The sequence below is a fragment of the Strix uralensis genome, chromosome 8 (genome assembly GCF_047716275.1).
Source record: "Strix uralensis isolate ZFMK-TIS-50842 chromosome 8, bStrUra1, whole genome shotgun sequence".
Lineage (NCBI taxonomy): Eukaryota > Metazoa > Chordata > Aves > Strigiformes > Strigidae > Strix > Strix uralensis.
Window position 1 is genome coordinate 12,243,894 of NC_133979.1, and position 13,700 is coordinate 12,257,593.

The 13,700-nt window shown below is 57.6% G+C and overlaps 1 protein-coding gene across 3 annotated transcripts in view; it reads right to left on the reverse strand.

Annotated features, from left to right (window-relative positions):
• IPO13 (importin 13) overlaps positions 1-13,700 on the reverse strand; it is a 31,731-nt gene that overhangs the window by 4,977 nt on the left and 13,054 nt on the right. For 2 of the 3 annotated variants that reach the window (XM_074876221.1, XM_074876222.1), the window contains exons 3-15: positions 10,715-10,855; positions 10,405-10,546; positions 9,167-9,333; positions 8,686-8,806; positions 8,242-8,389; positions 7,895-8,076; positions 6,997-7,023; positions 6,105-6,239; positions 5,731-5,874; positions 5,244-5,324; positions 4,520-4,657; positions 4,343-4,439; positions 2,433-2,485 (exon numbers count right to left, since the gene is read on the reverse strand). In XM_074876221.1, coding sequence (XP_074732322.1) covers positions 2,433-2,485; positions 4,343-4,439; positions 4,520-4,657; positions 5,244-5,324; positions 5,731-5,874; positions 6,105-6,239; positions 6,997-7,023; positions 7,895-8,076; positions 8,242-8,389; positions 8,686-8,806; positions 9,167-9,333; positions 10,405-10,546; positions 10,715-10,855 — 1,576 coding nt within the window. The remainder of the gene's footprint in view (positions 1-2,432; positions 2,486-4,342; positions 4,440-4,519; positions 4,658-5,243; positions 5,325-5,730; positions 5,875-6,104; positions 6,240-6,996; positions 7,024-7,894; positions 8,077-8,241; positions 8,390-8,685; positions 8,807-9,166; positions 9,334-10,404; positions 10,547-10,714; positions 10,856-13,700) is intronic. The other variant, XR_012629840.1, reaches the window with a different exon arrangement.

Consider the following 13,700-nt stretch of genomic DNA (forward strand, 5'->3'; position numbering starts at 1 on the left):
ACCCACCTCTGCCATCAGACAGTTCTTGAAGTCCTGAGAGCAAGGAGCCAAGCAGGGATGGCAAGGCCATTTCTTGATGGGTTTCAAAGTGCCCCACCAGATCATCAGTCTGGGAAGAGAGGCAGGCCAAGGAAGAGGAGGAAACCTTGAAACAAGTCCTATGTGTGAGGAGAGAGGACAGCAATGGGATCCTTTGGTCTCCATGGGGTTGCTGGAATAAAGAGCCGAGGAAAACATAAAATCTTGAGTGTTGGTGGGTGGCAGTGAGCTGGCAGCACATCAGGCACCTCACAGTGATCCATGATGGAGCAGCCATGGAGGTAGGAGCTTCTGAGATGCTCCTGTAACAGCACCGCCAAAGGACGTGGACTGTCTGGAGACTGGCATGCCAGAGACTAGGCTGGTTGCCAGCACCCTGCTCAGCATTGCCTGCAGATCCTGCCCACGAGGGCAGCATGTAACAGCTTCCCAGCAGCCAGGACGGGTGGTGTTTGCTCTGACAGCACACCCCATGGAAGTGCAGCACGGTTGCACTTTTCTGTCCAAGAGAGCACAAATGTGCCATGCCCAGACACAGAGAAGGACCCCAAGCCACAGGGAAACAGCACTTTCCAAAGAAACAGCAAAGCCTTGGAAGAGTCTCTCAGGGTCACCTAATCCCCTACCCTCCTGGCAGGATCACCTCTACCTGCCCTCCAGGAGCAACAGGGTTGTTGAGTCCTTTCAAACCCTCCAAGCAACAGCAACTCCCCAAGTGACCTTCCAGTGCTTCCCCGTGCTGTTAGAAAGATCTCCTACTGCCTAACCTGGATCTTTTTCCATGATTTCCTCTCATGACTGTTTGCTCCACTCGAGGAGAACAGAAAAGGGGTTTTTACCTACGACTGGGACACTACCTTTTACACACCCGAAGACTCAGGCAGCTCCTCAGGCTCCCATCAGCCTTTCTTCCTCACCATGTGTACAACATGGTCATCTTTTCAGATGCTTTTCACTGTGCTGTCCAGTCTGTCTCTACAGAAATGTTGTGCCCTGAACTGGACACAGTGCCCAAGCGGAGGTCCCACCAGCGCTGAGCAGTCAGGGAGGACATCTCCATGAACTTCATGCACAGACCCCATTCACCAATTCTCCCATCATGTTCAAAACTCTTGTTAAAAGGTCACAGCTTCCAAAACCAGCACCGGCTAAAGCTGCGAATGACTTCCAATAACCTTGATTACATTATGTTTTTCAAGAGGAAAAGCAGGGAAGAAAACAGCGCGATACAGCTTGCGAGATGCGATGGGTCTCAACAGGATCTGGGCATCAAGGTGAGACCCATGAGGAGCAGACCCTGCCCAGGGCGGTGAAGTGCAGCCCCCTCACCCGCTCCATCCCACAAGACCCACAAGAGGGCCGAGCTGCCATTGGAGGGGGCTGACGGCTTAGCACCCAGACATGCCAGGCACCCTTCCTGGGCTGCCAGCAAGGGCAGGACAGCCAAGCTCTGGCAGCTGCCTGGGTGGGTGCCCCTGCACAGCCACTGGGCCAGCACACACGGACAGAGGTCTTGTCATTACAGAAATGAAGCAGAAAATTACTTTTCCAGCCCCTCCTTGCCCACCGACTCACCCTCTGGGTAGGTGCCAGGGGATGTATCTCCAAGGGGGGCACTGAGCGTGTCGAGGATACCAGGGCTTCTCCCTCAAGGGCCACAGCAGGCTGAGAAGCATGCTGGGCTCCTGCTGCTCCCAGAGCAGAGCACAGCGCCAGCCCTGCCTGCCCGCTGCCAGTGGTGACAAGAGTGCCAGCCCCACGCGCCAGCCCGCGGTCCCCGTCACGCCAATGCAAGTGGTCGCTGTGTGCCACCGAGCCAGCGGCACGGGAGCACTCCCAGGCTGCAGGTGCAGGAGCTGCTGCCACCCCGAGAGGCTGCCGGGGCGGGAGGCAGCGTGGCACCCTGGCAGGTCCAGATGCCATTACAACCACATTGCTCAGAGCCAAACCCCGGCAGCTGCCTGCTACTGTGGGCAGGGGCTTCCTCCCACAGGTCCTGGGGCAAAGCAGCCAGCTCAGCCTCTCCCTGCTCCAGAGGACCCATCGCAGGGCAGGTAAATGGGTCGGAAAACATCCACTTAATGCTCTAATTTGTCTGTCACCCGAGGGTGACCACAGCAGCAGCCCCAAGCACCCCGCGCCAGCTTCGGCAAGGCGAGGGGGTGGCAGCTGGAGGCTGCCCTGCAGAGGAGGGCACTGCCCTGGGGATGGTGCAAACCCAGAACTAAAGGAGAATGTTTTGTTTTCAACTTCCACGGAAACAGATGGAGAAACTCGATATTCAACTAAAAGGAAAAAAACGTTGTCAACAGAAAGCTAAAAATAGGTTTAAATTGAATTAAAAAGAGAAAGAGAGAGAACAGAAAGTGAATGAATAAGAAACTAAAACACACCTGTGCCAGGAGTTGCATAAATGAATCAACAATATCAGGATGATCCCTGGGCCCTAAAATATAATAAAGATGTAACTTAAGAGAAAAATCATACAAACAGCAACTCAACATCATATAGTTATGTGATACAGAAAGAATTTACAAGTGAAAACAGGAGTGTAAGGGAGGAGGGGTGTGTGGGGAAGGGGATGGGCAACATGAGCAGCTTGAAGCAAGTTAAAGAAACAAAACATACAAAAAATCATGAAACTTGGAGAACCCAAGAACAGAAAGAAACTGCAAAGGAAAGGGTCTGAAGCCCCAGGGTCTCCGGCTAGCACCTGGGTGCTGCAGAGCCAAGGAGATCTTCATGTCCTTGGGGAGGAAGAGGAGGAGGAGCAGGGGCTAGCTGGGCACCATCTCCACAAGGAGAATTAGAGCTTTTGCACTGTGGGGACTGAGCGGGTGTCTTCAGAGCACCGTTTGGTCCTGGAAGATAACTGCAAGTGAACGACAACACCTCAGCAAACGCTTGACAGGCCCGGCTGGGCTCAGGCGTGCACATGCTTGTCACCAGCACCAGCTGCTCAGGAGCCCCTGGCACAGTCACCCTCCCGCCCCATTCCCAGATGCTCTCCGAGACCCTGAGTCCAGAACCCTCTTGGAAATCTCCTCCAGCATCCTCCTGGGAGAGAGCAGCTCCATGCCCAGAGATCTCCATGCCAGCACCACTCACCCTACCTTGGCATCTGACTGTGCACAGACGCGTCTTGGCCCCTGTGGGGTCAGGTGTCCCCCTCTCTCCTGCCGCCCGTGGGCTCAGCAGAAGGGGCTCCCCCTGCTCGGGGCCGGCCACCCGACGGCGTGGGTGGGAGCACACAGTCCGGGCACACAGCGAGCTGGACAGCCGCTTGCCTGAGCGAAGCTCGCATCCAAGCATTGGCACAGCTCTGGCTCTGTCCCCTCCCCTTTCCTCCTGCAGACATGTCCGCTGCTGCCCAGAGGCATCGTCACCTCCCCGGGCACCGAGCCAAAAGGGTTTCAGCGTAGACACATCCACACGCTGCTGGCAGAAGCAGGGACCTGATCTCCGGGTAAGCCCGGCTCGCTTGTCACTGACCCCAGTGACACCTCAGCGCAGCGGATTTGCTCGGACCGTGGCGTGATGATGAAGCAGGGGTCCTCACATCTCCCCCACCTCCCTAGAGAGCTCTGAGCCTTGTACTGGGGGATGGCATCACCCTACCTGGCACCCGTCTATGAGCAAAGGACAAGATCCCTTGGGGACTGTAATGGAGCTGCTGAACGACCAGAGCCAGCAGCTCCAAGGTATGTTTGTCCCCAACATGGGGCAAGTCACCAAGAGGCTGAGGGGAGCCGTGGCAGGGCCTGTCCTAACCCCATTCGCTTTTTGTAGTGCAGGCAGCAAGCCAAAGGGGGGCCCCTGCCCTGCGGGAGGATGCCAGCATCCTCAGCATCACAGCAGTGACTTGGTGGCCAGCAGTGACTCTGAAAAGGTTCTTTCCCACATATTCACACACACATCCTCCTGCTTGTGCGAGGGCTTGATTCCTGGCCATTATGAGCACCAACTGACCCCGGGAGGAGCCCTGGGATCTCCTAGGGAGCACAGCCTCTCTGCCAAGCGGGACTAGAGCTCCAGCTTGACCCTTGCAGCACACAACGCCCAGCCCTGCTGCAGAAGCGGGGCTGTCACAGCAGTCCAGAGTCTCACCCGGGGGTTTCCTGCTTCTGCTGCCCTGCAAGGAAGGTACCCACCTTCCAGGGGTTGGGATGAATCCAAGAAACAGAGATGGCCCCATTAGCTTAGCTAGGAGTGAAAACAGCCATTCCTGTAAGACGCCTCCAGACTCCATGCATGCAACAGCCTGACAACAGCCCCAGCGCGAAGAAGAGTTAATCCCACGTACCTTGCTGAAAGAGGGTCAGCGTGACTGAGGTAACGAGCAAGAAGAGGGCCTTGATGGGAGGGAAGTGGGCAGGCTCGTGGGCAAAGATGTGAACCAGCTGCAAGAGAGAGAGGAGGACTGAAGCTGCTGCTGGCCCTGCGTGCCCCCAGCCTCCCTGGGGAGCAGCAGCCCCAGTACCTGCCGGGTGAGGTCGATGGCAGAGGCCTGGGGGATGGTGCTGTACATCTGCCCCAGCATCTCGCACAGCTGAGGCACCATGGGGGCAAAATCATCCAGGAGGGTCTTCACGGACTTCTCAAAGATGGCACAGACAGACTGTGAGAGAAGGACAGTGTGAGCAACGGACATCAGGAGACCTCTCTCAGGGGTCTGGGGCTTGATGGATGGGTCCCAAGGGAGGGAAGAGCTGGTAATGGGGACAGGGACCAGTCAGGCAGAGGGCTCAGACCTGTGCTGGTACTGGTGCCCTGCCCTGCAGCACAGCATGGTCCCAGACACTGGGAAACACCCTTCGCACTGCTGCAGAAAGGCTCTCCGAGTGGTTGGTGGGACACTGCACACGGGTATTACTGGACTGAGCGAACTGGAGAAACACCAGATGACACAGGTCCAGAGCAGAGCAGAGCTCTCCCCTTAAGGAACACAGGTTTGACAGACCCCATATCCCATGTCCCTGCTGATGGCAGGGCCTCCGTAACTGGAGAGGAGCAGAGCTGATGAGGGCACAAGACAGACAAGAACGGCCAGACGCTGCTGGTGATAGCAAGCAGCATGGGTCTGGACAACCCAAAAAGACACCCCTCTGACAGGGCATCACCCAGTGTCTGTCCTTTGCTGTCCCCAGTACAGGTCAGCAAGGACAGGCAGAGCTGCAGGCAGTACTCAGGAAGAGCCTGGTTACCTCCACCACCTGGGCATCATTCAGCCACTTGCTGAGGACCTTCTGTATGAGCTGGAAGACTTGCTGCAGAACCACCACCACCTGTAAGGAAGGAGAGGGACTGAAGAGAATTGGCCCCAACAGCACCGGGGAAGGGAAATTCAAAACTAAGCATGGCCTGGGCTCAAAGCTTCAGGCACCACTGCCTCCTTCCCCTCCGCAGCTGGGCAGCTCTCCTCCCTGCTGAAGCATCCTAGCACAGCTCAAAGCTGGCAGACAGTGCCCGGGCTGTCCTCCAGAGCAGCACCCAGCCAAGAGGGATCTGGCAGAGCCCCTCTGCCCACCTCAGAAGCAGTGGGATGAGCTGAAGGAGCTGTTTCAGCTGGAATACACCTGCACTACCCTCTTCATGTACACACTGCACTCCCCATTAACCCCCCTCTCCTTAAGGCACCAGCAGTGAACAGCGAGGCTTTGGCAAGGCTGTGGCAAAGAGCACTCTACTCACTGGGTTGGGTCCTTGCTGCACAGGCAGTTTCTTGACCTCGGTGCTTTCGTGGTCATCATCATGGTGGCTGATGTCCAGGGTGGTGAAGAGGTTGGAGAGCAAGCCCAGAATGTGGATGATAGCCAGCTTGTTGGAGGGATTGGGCTGCCAGGGAAAATAAAGTCAAACCATGACACAGACTGTGCTGCTTAATCACCATCATGCCTTTGGGATCCTGAGGAACCAGGACTGCAGAGGCAAAGAGCCAGAGAGGGGTTCCCTACACTGTGCTCTCTCGAGTCCACGTTCAAGAGTTCTGCTTCAACAAAGCAGCCCCAGGGTTACAGCCAGCAGGAGAAGCCACTTCTGGATGGAGGTAGCACAAGGGCACTCACCGTTTCGTCAGCCAGCTTTTCCAGCTGCTGGATGTAGGGGGTGATCAGGGAGTGCAGGTTCTTCAGGATCTCTTCCACTTGCAGCGCAGAGAGCAGGAAACCAAGAGCCTGCATCAGCCACATGCACTGGCTCGTCTGGGACAGAGAGGGGACACAACGGGGCATGTCACTGCCCAGCCTGCAGCCCTACCACACACATGCTAGCTAAGACAACTGCTGGGGGCCCAGCCAGCAAAGCCAGGACCTGGTGGGCTGCAGCTCCTGAGCCACACTATCTGGGTCACTCTAGGTGCATCTCACTGCAGGAAAGGGGAGCAGCTCCCTATCAGCAGCTCCCTACCAGCATGGCAGAACCCAGGGAACGGGTGCTCTGTCACCAGCACACCTGGCCTCTTCCCAGCAATCCACCAAGGAAAGACCAGATCTCCATGCTGGCACCACTCACCCTACCTCAGCACACCATCCTTTGCACAGCTTGTCTCAGACCCTGGGGGTCAAGCATCCCATCCCATACTGCTGACAGGCACAGCCTGGGCTCTGTCCCCACACTCATCTCCCTTCTTCTTCCTCTTGAAGACATGCCTGCTGCCTCGGCATCCTTGGGCTTGGAGGGACTGTGAACTGCTAGAGTTAGGCCTCCCTGGAGGCTTCCCTCTCTATGGGGACATGCCACCCAGTAAGACCCCAGCCCATGTGCAGTGGGAGCCTGGCAGCGTGGTGAGAGGCAGCCAGCAGGTACTCCCAGTCCCGCACACGATGGCTGCAGCACTGAGCTCTCCTCCAGGGACAGCCCAACTCACGATGGCACCCCTCACGTCTTCTGCTGAGCACGACTAAGGGGTACGGGGGGGGCAAGCAGAACCAGACAGAGGTGTGAGCCAGTCCCTCTTACCTTGTGAATCTGCTTCATCAACACCTCCTGCCAAAGAAGGGAAGGGGAGAGAAAAAGAGGAAGGTGAGTGCTGCAGAAAGCCCCTTCCATTCCAGGAGGCAGGAATGACACAGGAGATCAAGACAACCAACACCAGAGTGGGCACAGACAAGTGGCATGCACTGCCCACAACCCACCACAGGCAGGGAGCAAAATCCTTGTCCCCTGGTAAGCTCTTCCCCAAGCCAGCCCACTCAGCCACCCAGTGAGGGGAGCCCCTGGCTTGGACGGGCTCTACAGCAGGATGGCTCAAGGAGTCAACCTCAGTCAGAGCTTCCTTACTCCAGTGACAGTGTGCCCCAGGCTCTAAAAGCAGAGTCATGCCTTCCACCAGCCCCTCTGCTCCCATGCACACCCTGGCAGCTCACCCAAGCCCACCCCTCCTCCTAGTGCCTTGGGACTCAGAGCCCCATCTGTCCCAGATCTTGAGAGCCAAGATGGAGCACAAGACAAGCTGCCCTGGCTCTGCAGGGACCAGCGCAGTCTCCATGAAGAGGCTTGAACACCAGGATGTCCCCCAAGACGCTCAGCAGCGGCACCAGCTGCCTGACGGGTGCAGAGCTGGCAGGATGCTGCTGCCAACAAGGCAAACAAAACCCCGGGGAAAGGATAGATGCCCAAGTGCAATCCCAGCAGACCCCTTGGCAGTCGTGTCTGCCACCGCCTGCCATTTCTACACTCACAGCAGAACACAGGGCCTGCCACCTGGGTCTACTGGCCTAGGAACAGGACAGACAACAAGTGCCCCATGCCAAGCAAGATGCCCCGAACTGCTGCTTTGCATCTCCCTGCCCTGATCCTTGCAGAGGAAAGGGTGTGCACAGAGCACATCCCAGCTCCATCTGCATCCAGCTCCTACCTGTGACACAGCGACAATGTTGGCAGCATAGGGCGGCAGGTCGTACTTGCACTCCCGGCAGATCTTCTTCAGGGTAGAGACGCTGGAGATGGAGAGCTCAGGGTTGCCCAAGGCTTGGAGCACCAGCGGCAGCACATTGTTAATCATGACGGGGTGATCAGCCAGCCACTCTGACAGGGCCCCTGCACACACAAACAGGATCAGATCGAAGGACTGTGCCATGGGCTGTTGCTCCCCATGTCCTGGGATGCTCAGCTTCACTCTTCACCGCTGTTATGGCTGGGAAGGAGCGGTCTCAGAGGGGCTCCCCCTCCCCAGCCCAGCCTGCACACGAGCAAAGGCCTCACCGATAGTGAACATGACGGTGTCGGCAAGCTGCACGTTGCTGATGCTGATCCGGGGAATGAGGCCAATCAGTCCCGGCACCACGTCAGAGTAATTCACGTCGATGGTTTCAGCAATGGACTGGAAGCCATAGAGTAAGGCCTCTGTGTGCTGCCAGGGGAGGAAAGGCACTGTCAGAGCCATGCACTGACCCCTGATGCCCGCTCCAGGCACTAGCTCAGACCCCTACAGTGGCTGAAGCGGCTGGTCCCTGGGCAGTGCTAAGGACAGGGAGGTAGAAGACCTGTTCCTCTCCCCAGTAGACCCCAGAGAACCTGCATGTGTGTGGGCAAGGTGATCGTGTTCCTCGCCTCTATCATGCCCTTTTGCTCTCAACGCCCCATGGTGAGGATAGGTCCCTGAGGGGCTGGTAGCCATCAGCCTGGTGCCTGGGTCCCCCCACTCACCTGCCACGTGGATGGCTGCTCCGTGTTGGTCAGGAGACGCCCCAGTTTGTCATAGAGGCTGCTCAGGAGCTCAGCTCCCAGCATCTCGTACACGTACATCAGCGTGTCAGAGATGTCCACCCTGCAGAGAACACAGAGGGGTCTCCAAATGCTGGCCCCATCCCCTACAGAGCGCTCCACATGTGGTGGACACGTTACTTCCCCTCCCACTGCCAGGCAGGGCACAGACACTGCCTGCACAGGCATGCTGCCCTAGCCCAATATGGAGTGGTCCCAGGGCTTCCTAGGCTGGGCAACTGGTGCCATGCCAAAAGACCAGCTTGTTTCCATATCACCAGAACAGCCAAAACAGCTCTTGGTGGAAGGAATCTCCTCTTGTGTCCCTCCTTGGGTCTCCCCACAGCACTCAGCCTCCAGGGTGGCAGGATGCTGCCTGCATCCTCGCCTGCCTGACAAGCAAACCCAAACCTCCCAGCTGTACCTGTATATCCGAAACTGCTCCTTCTCATCCGAAGACCAGAAGCCATACTCCTCATCGGAGGGAAACTGGGCTTTGTGCAGCAGCACGTCCACCAGCTGGAAGTAGACAGGCCTGTAGACCTGCTGGTACACCGCCTGTTTGTCTGGCTCGAAGGAGAGGATGTCGTCCTGGCAGCAGGAGGAGGAATACATCAGGTGTTGCAGGAGAAAGAAAATGGAGCTAGCACGCCTGCTGCACAGGGGACTCAGGGACATCGCCCAGGGCTAGTGGGACCTGTCACACCTCAGAGATTGCATTTCCAGCTTCCCAAGGTCCACCTGATGTTGAGCCCTTCTGCAGCAGCAGCATTATCTGGAGGCAAGATGCCAGAAGCCCCAGAAGCCGGGCAGACCCTCAGGTGTTTGAGCACCACTACAGTGGGATCGCACTGTCCTTGCTGTGTCCCAGCCTCGGGAACATGCTCCTGCACATGGGCCTCAAACCCTCTATGAGGCAGGCTGGGATGGGTGCCTGGGGAGCACAGTGCTCTCCTGCCTGCTCTCACACCCTCAGACCCATCCGGAGAAGCAGCAAGAGGAGGTGGGAGCCTCAGCTTGGCCCCGTGCATCAGAGAAGCTGCCGGCACGGCGCCGACATCGCCCCCCTCCCTGCCCACGCTCAGCCACTCTGCATTAGATTGCAGAAGAACAGAGCGGGGGATAAATGGGGGCTAAAAATAGAGCACGACATGGTAAGGCTGCTCTGCTGGCACAGGGAACACTGGCCCTGAGAGAGGGACCCTACGCTAGGCAGACACTAGCAGCCCCTAGCCTTCTTTCCTCCTCCGAGAGACCATGACCACCAGCCTGGCAGCAGGGTCTAGCCTGTGGTAAGCTGGCACGGGCTCTCCTCCCTGCCTGCAGCCAGTGCAGCCATGCAGCAAGGAGCTAAACAACCAGATCTGCTGCTGGGGAAAAAAAAAAAAAAAAGCATGAAGTTTTAATTAGTTATGTTAACAAGGCCCTTAAAGGCTGGCTCAGACTTCCAAGGAAGACTGGAGGTGGAAAAAGCAAGCCACGGGGCCAGCATTTCTGAGGCACGTGCCCTGCAGTGGCTGCGAGTGCAAGGCGAGGAGCAGGGGCATCGGAAATCCCTGGGACAAAACACAGCCAGGCCAGACCCCAGTCCCTGTGCACCAGTGCCTCCGGCCCTGCCTGGAGCGCAGGATCCGGACAGGCTGCCCCATGATGGCCACTGACCTGCAGAGTGTACCAGAAGGTGAGCGTCAAGGAGCTGGTGGTTTCGTTGACAGGGTAGTGCCCAGGGATGCCAGTGCAGAACATGATCATGTTGACCAGGGCCAGGAAGCTCTGCCAGTGCTCCACCTGGTCCAGGAGGGCCCTGGGGAGCAGAGAGCATGGTCAGGGTGGCACCACTGCTGTAAGCCTGGCTCCCCTGCCCTGACACACATCACTGGGTGCAGGACAGGCCCTGGACGAAGCAGCATGTGGAGAACAGTGGGGTGCTTCAAGCTCATTCCTTCTCCTGGGGATCATCCCCAGCACTCACCGGGAATGGTTCTCCCCCAAGGCCACAGCGATGCGGCAGATCCCATGCGACGTCTCCATGTCCCCGCTCTGGACCGCCTGGCGCAGCTGCTCTTGGAGCCCCAGCACAGGGGGGATGAGCTTCAGGAGGGTGTTCACGTACCTGCAAGCACAACTTGAATCAATGCTGGGCATTGCCTCACCAGCATGGGCTGCCAGGGCATCCATCCCTCCTGATGCTCTCTCAGGGCTCCTGCCCAGCTTTCCCTACTGGAAGGCTGCTTTGTGCAACGGGACACATCCAGGAGCCTCTACCACTTATAGGGACTCTCCTCCCAGCCTGTGGCATCAGGACAAAGGCTGAAGCCCTGACTACTCTCACAGTGGAGTCTCTGCAAGTGAAGAGAAGGTCCAAGCCAGTGGCCATCAGCTCTGTGCAAATCCCCCGCTGCACCATGGTGCGGGCATCTGCCTCTGTCTGCCCAAACCTGTCGGCAGGGCTGCCAGCACCCCCCGACCAGCACTAAATTGTTACTGCCATGACCAGCCCCGAGCGAGCTGTGCCTGTGTGCTGTAGCATCGGCGGGGATGGGGAGTGGGAGAAGGGCGTTGAGGGCAGACCTGCGGGCTCCTTCCACCATGATTGCAGCCTGTGCTTCTCAGCTCTCCATGGACGCAGCCAGAACGGCCAGTGGAAGCCGTGTGACTCTTCAGCATGGGCACATCTAGATTGTGCTCTCTGGCTAGGATGAAGCAGGTAGCCACCCTCAGGGACTCCTACCCAGAGAGGATGCTGGCCCCACAGCACATCCCCCTGGCCCCCCACCCTCCCGGGCTGCCGCAGCCCTGCGTGGCACAGCTCTCCCACATCACATCACGCACATCAGCCTCCCCTCCGCGCCGCTGCCTGTAAGTGATGGTAACCAAGGCAACGAGAAGGAGGCAGCCAAGGTGAAACGCAGCCCAGGGCCCCCGGAGAGAGGCCGTGCCGGAGGCTGATGAGCAGCCTGCCATTTCCCTGCCCGCTGAGGCATGTTATCCGGAGCTGCAGCTATTCCATACACTCCCTGTCTGCCCCACTGCACACAGGTGCTGGGTCAAGGGTGCTCGGAGTAGGAGGCAGACATGATGCCAGCTCTCCTGTGCTCACCGTGGGGAAGAGATGCAAGTGCTGACACCAGGACAGCTGCATATCCACGCCGGAGCAGTAGGTCTGCCCAGCGCCCTGGCAGCTCTTGCTATGGCTGATGTAGGAGCAAACAAAGCCATCAGTGTCACCAGCGCAGGGAGAGCGCTGCTCTGGTGGTGTAAACTACTTTGAAGCCTTTGAAGCCATGAGTGATGCCCACAGCAGTGTGGGAGCACTGTGATAATGGAGAATTTGGGAATTCACCAGGTCCTCTCCCATGGAACCAATGCTGCCATCAGGGTCAGCCCAAGGAAGCTGACAAAAAGGCACAGGGGACCTTCCACTGCTCCAGTGTAAGGCACAGCTGTCCTTCCTCCACAGCACTGGGCTCACATTACCTTAAAGGTGTTTTCATGACTTTAGGAGTTTATAACAAGGATCCTCCTTCTGCAGGTTACCTTGAAATACTCAGAGTGCAGATGCCTAGACCTGAGCTAGTTCCCTGGACTCCCTGCACAGCCAACAGAGAGAGCCACCTGGATTTGCTTCCATGCTGCAACTCATCTCATGTTAGTGAAGACTTCTAGAAAAGGTTGGGTGAAGCACGTCCTGAACACCACCTTGCTCTGCTCACTGCCTATGCAGACGTAAGAGTCCACAGTGAGGAGGGAGACTCCTACTCTGAGTTTCTTTAACCAGTCACCCAAGAGCCATGGCCAAGCCAGCTGGAGCTGGGCTCCTCTCCTCCACACCCAGGAGCAGGAGGCCACCCACCTACTCAATGCTGCTTCCCAGCCCCGAGTGACCGGCTGGCACCGTGGCCCTGATGAGGCGCAGAGCTTGCCCCAGGAGGCAGCCAGTGTGCCTGCCGGCCCTGCTGCCAGCCACCGCTTCCCACCCCTGGCACCCCAGCACTGGGCAGGAGAGGACAAGCCCAGCCCAGCCCAGGCGAGCCTCTGGCTGCCCAGCTGAGCAGCCTGTCTCCAGCAGCCAATGACAGGCAATGCCTGTGAAAGAGTGCATGAACGTGGCAGCCACACGGTGATGGTTCCCCGTGTATCTCCCTCCAGCAAGTTGTGTTAGCCTTCCTGAGCAAGATTTGCTATCTTGGTATTTAGCAGCTGAGCGAATTTTTTTTCTGTGAGTTTATCTGGTTCCCTTCTCAAAGCCCAGTGAACTGCAGCATCCACAGCTCCCTCCACAGGGCCAGCACCTTCTCTGCTCACAACCCTTCCCAAACCACACCATGGTGCAGGGGACAACTGCGGAGGGGAGATACGGGCAGCTCACACAGGACAAGCTCACCCTTCCTAATCTGAAATCTGACCCATGTCCTGATGAAAAAAAACCCACTATATTAAAAACCTGTTTCTAATGAAGCTCTTGCAAAATTCTTCTAATGCAATTCCTCTTCAGGGATTCAGCACCAAGTGCCAGGAAGGGATGGGATGGACACCAAGCAATCCCACCCAGACACCTGCAATCCTGCCAGCTTCACCACTGCAGCAACACCTTGCTGCTTTCAGAGAGGCAGTTCAGTGTCCGACACCCATGCTCTGTAACTCCCACCATGGGCACACACCGCGTGGAGGTCCCTCTCCCCTCCGACACTACCCACCAGGCTGCAGGAGCACAGCCAAGCACTGCGTGCCAGCTCTCCCCCTGCAGCACGTGCCGCCGAGCTCTCTGACCTGCTTAGCCAGGGGATAATCCTCAAACGAGACAGAAAATCCAGCCCAAGTCTCCTCTGCAAATGAGATGCAACAATATCTCCATTCCTGCCCTCCTGTGACTCGAGGAGCTTCCCACTGACCCCGAGAGCAGAGGCGCACACAGAGGTGCTCCAGTTGCAAGCTCCTGGCCAAGCCTCCAAGGTTTC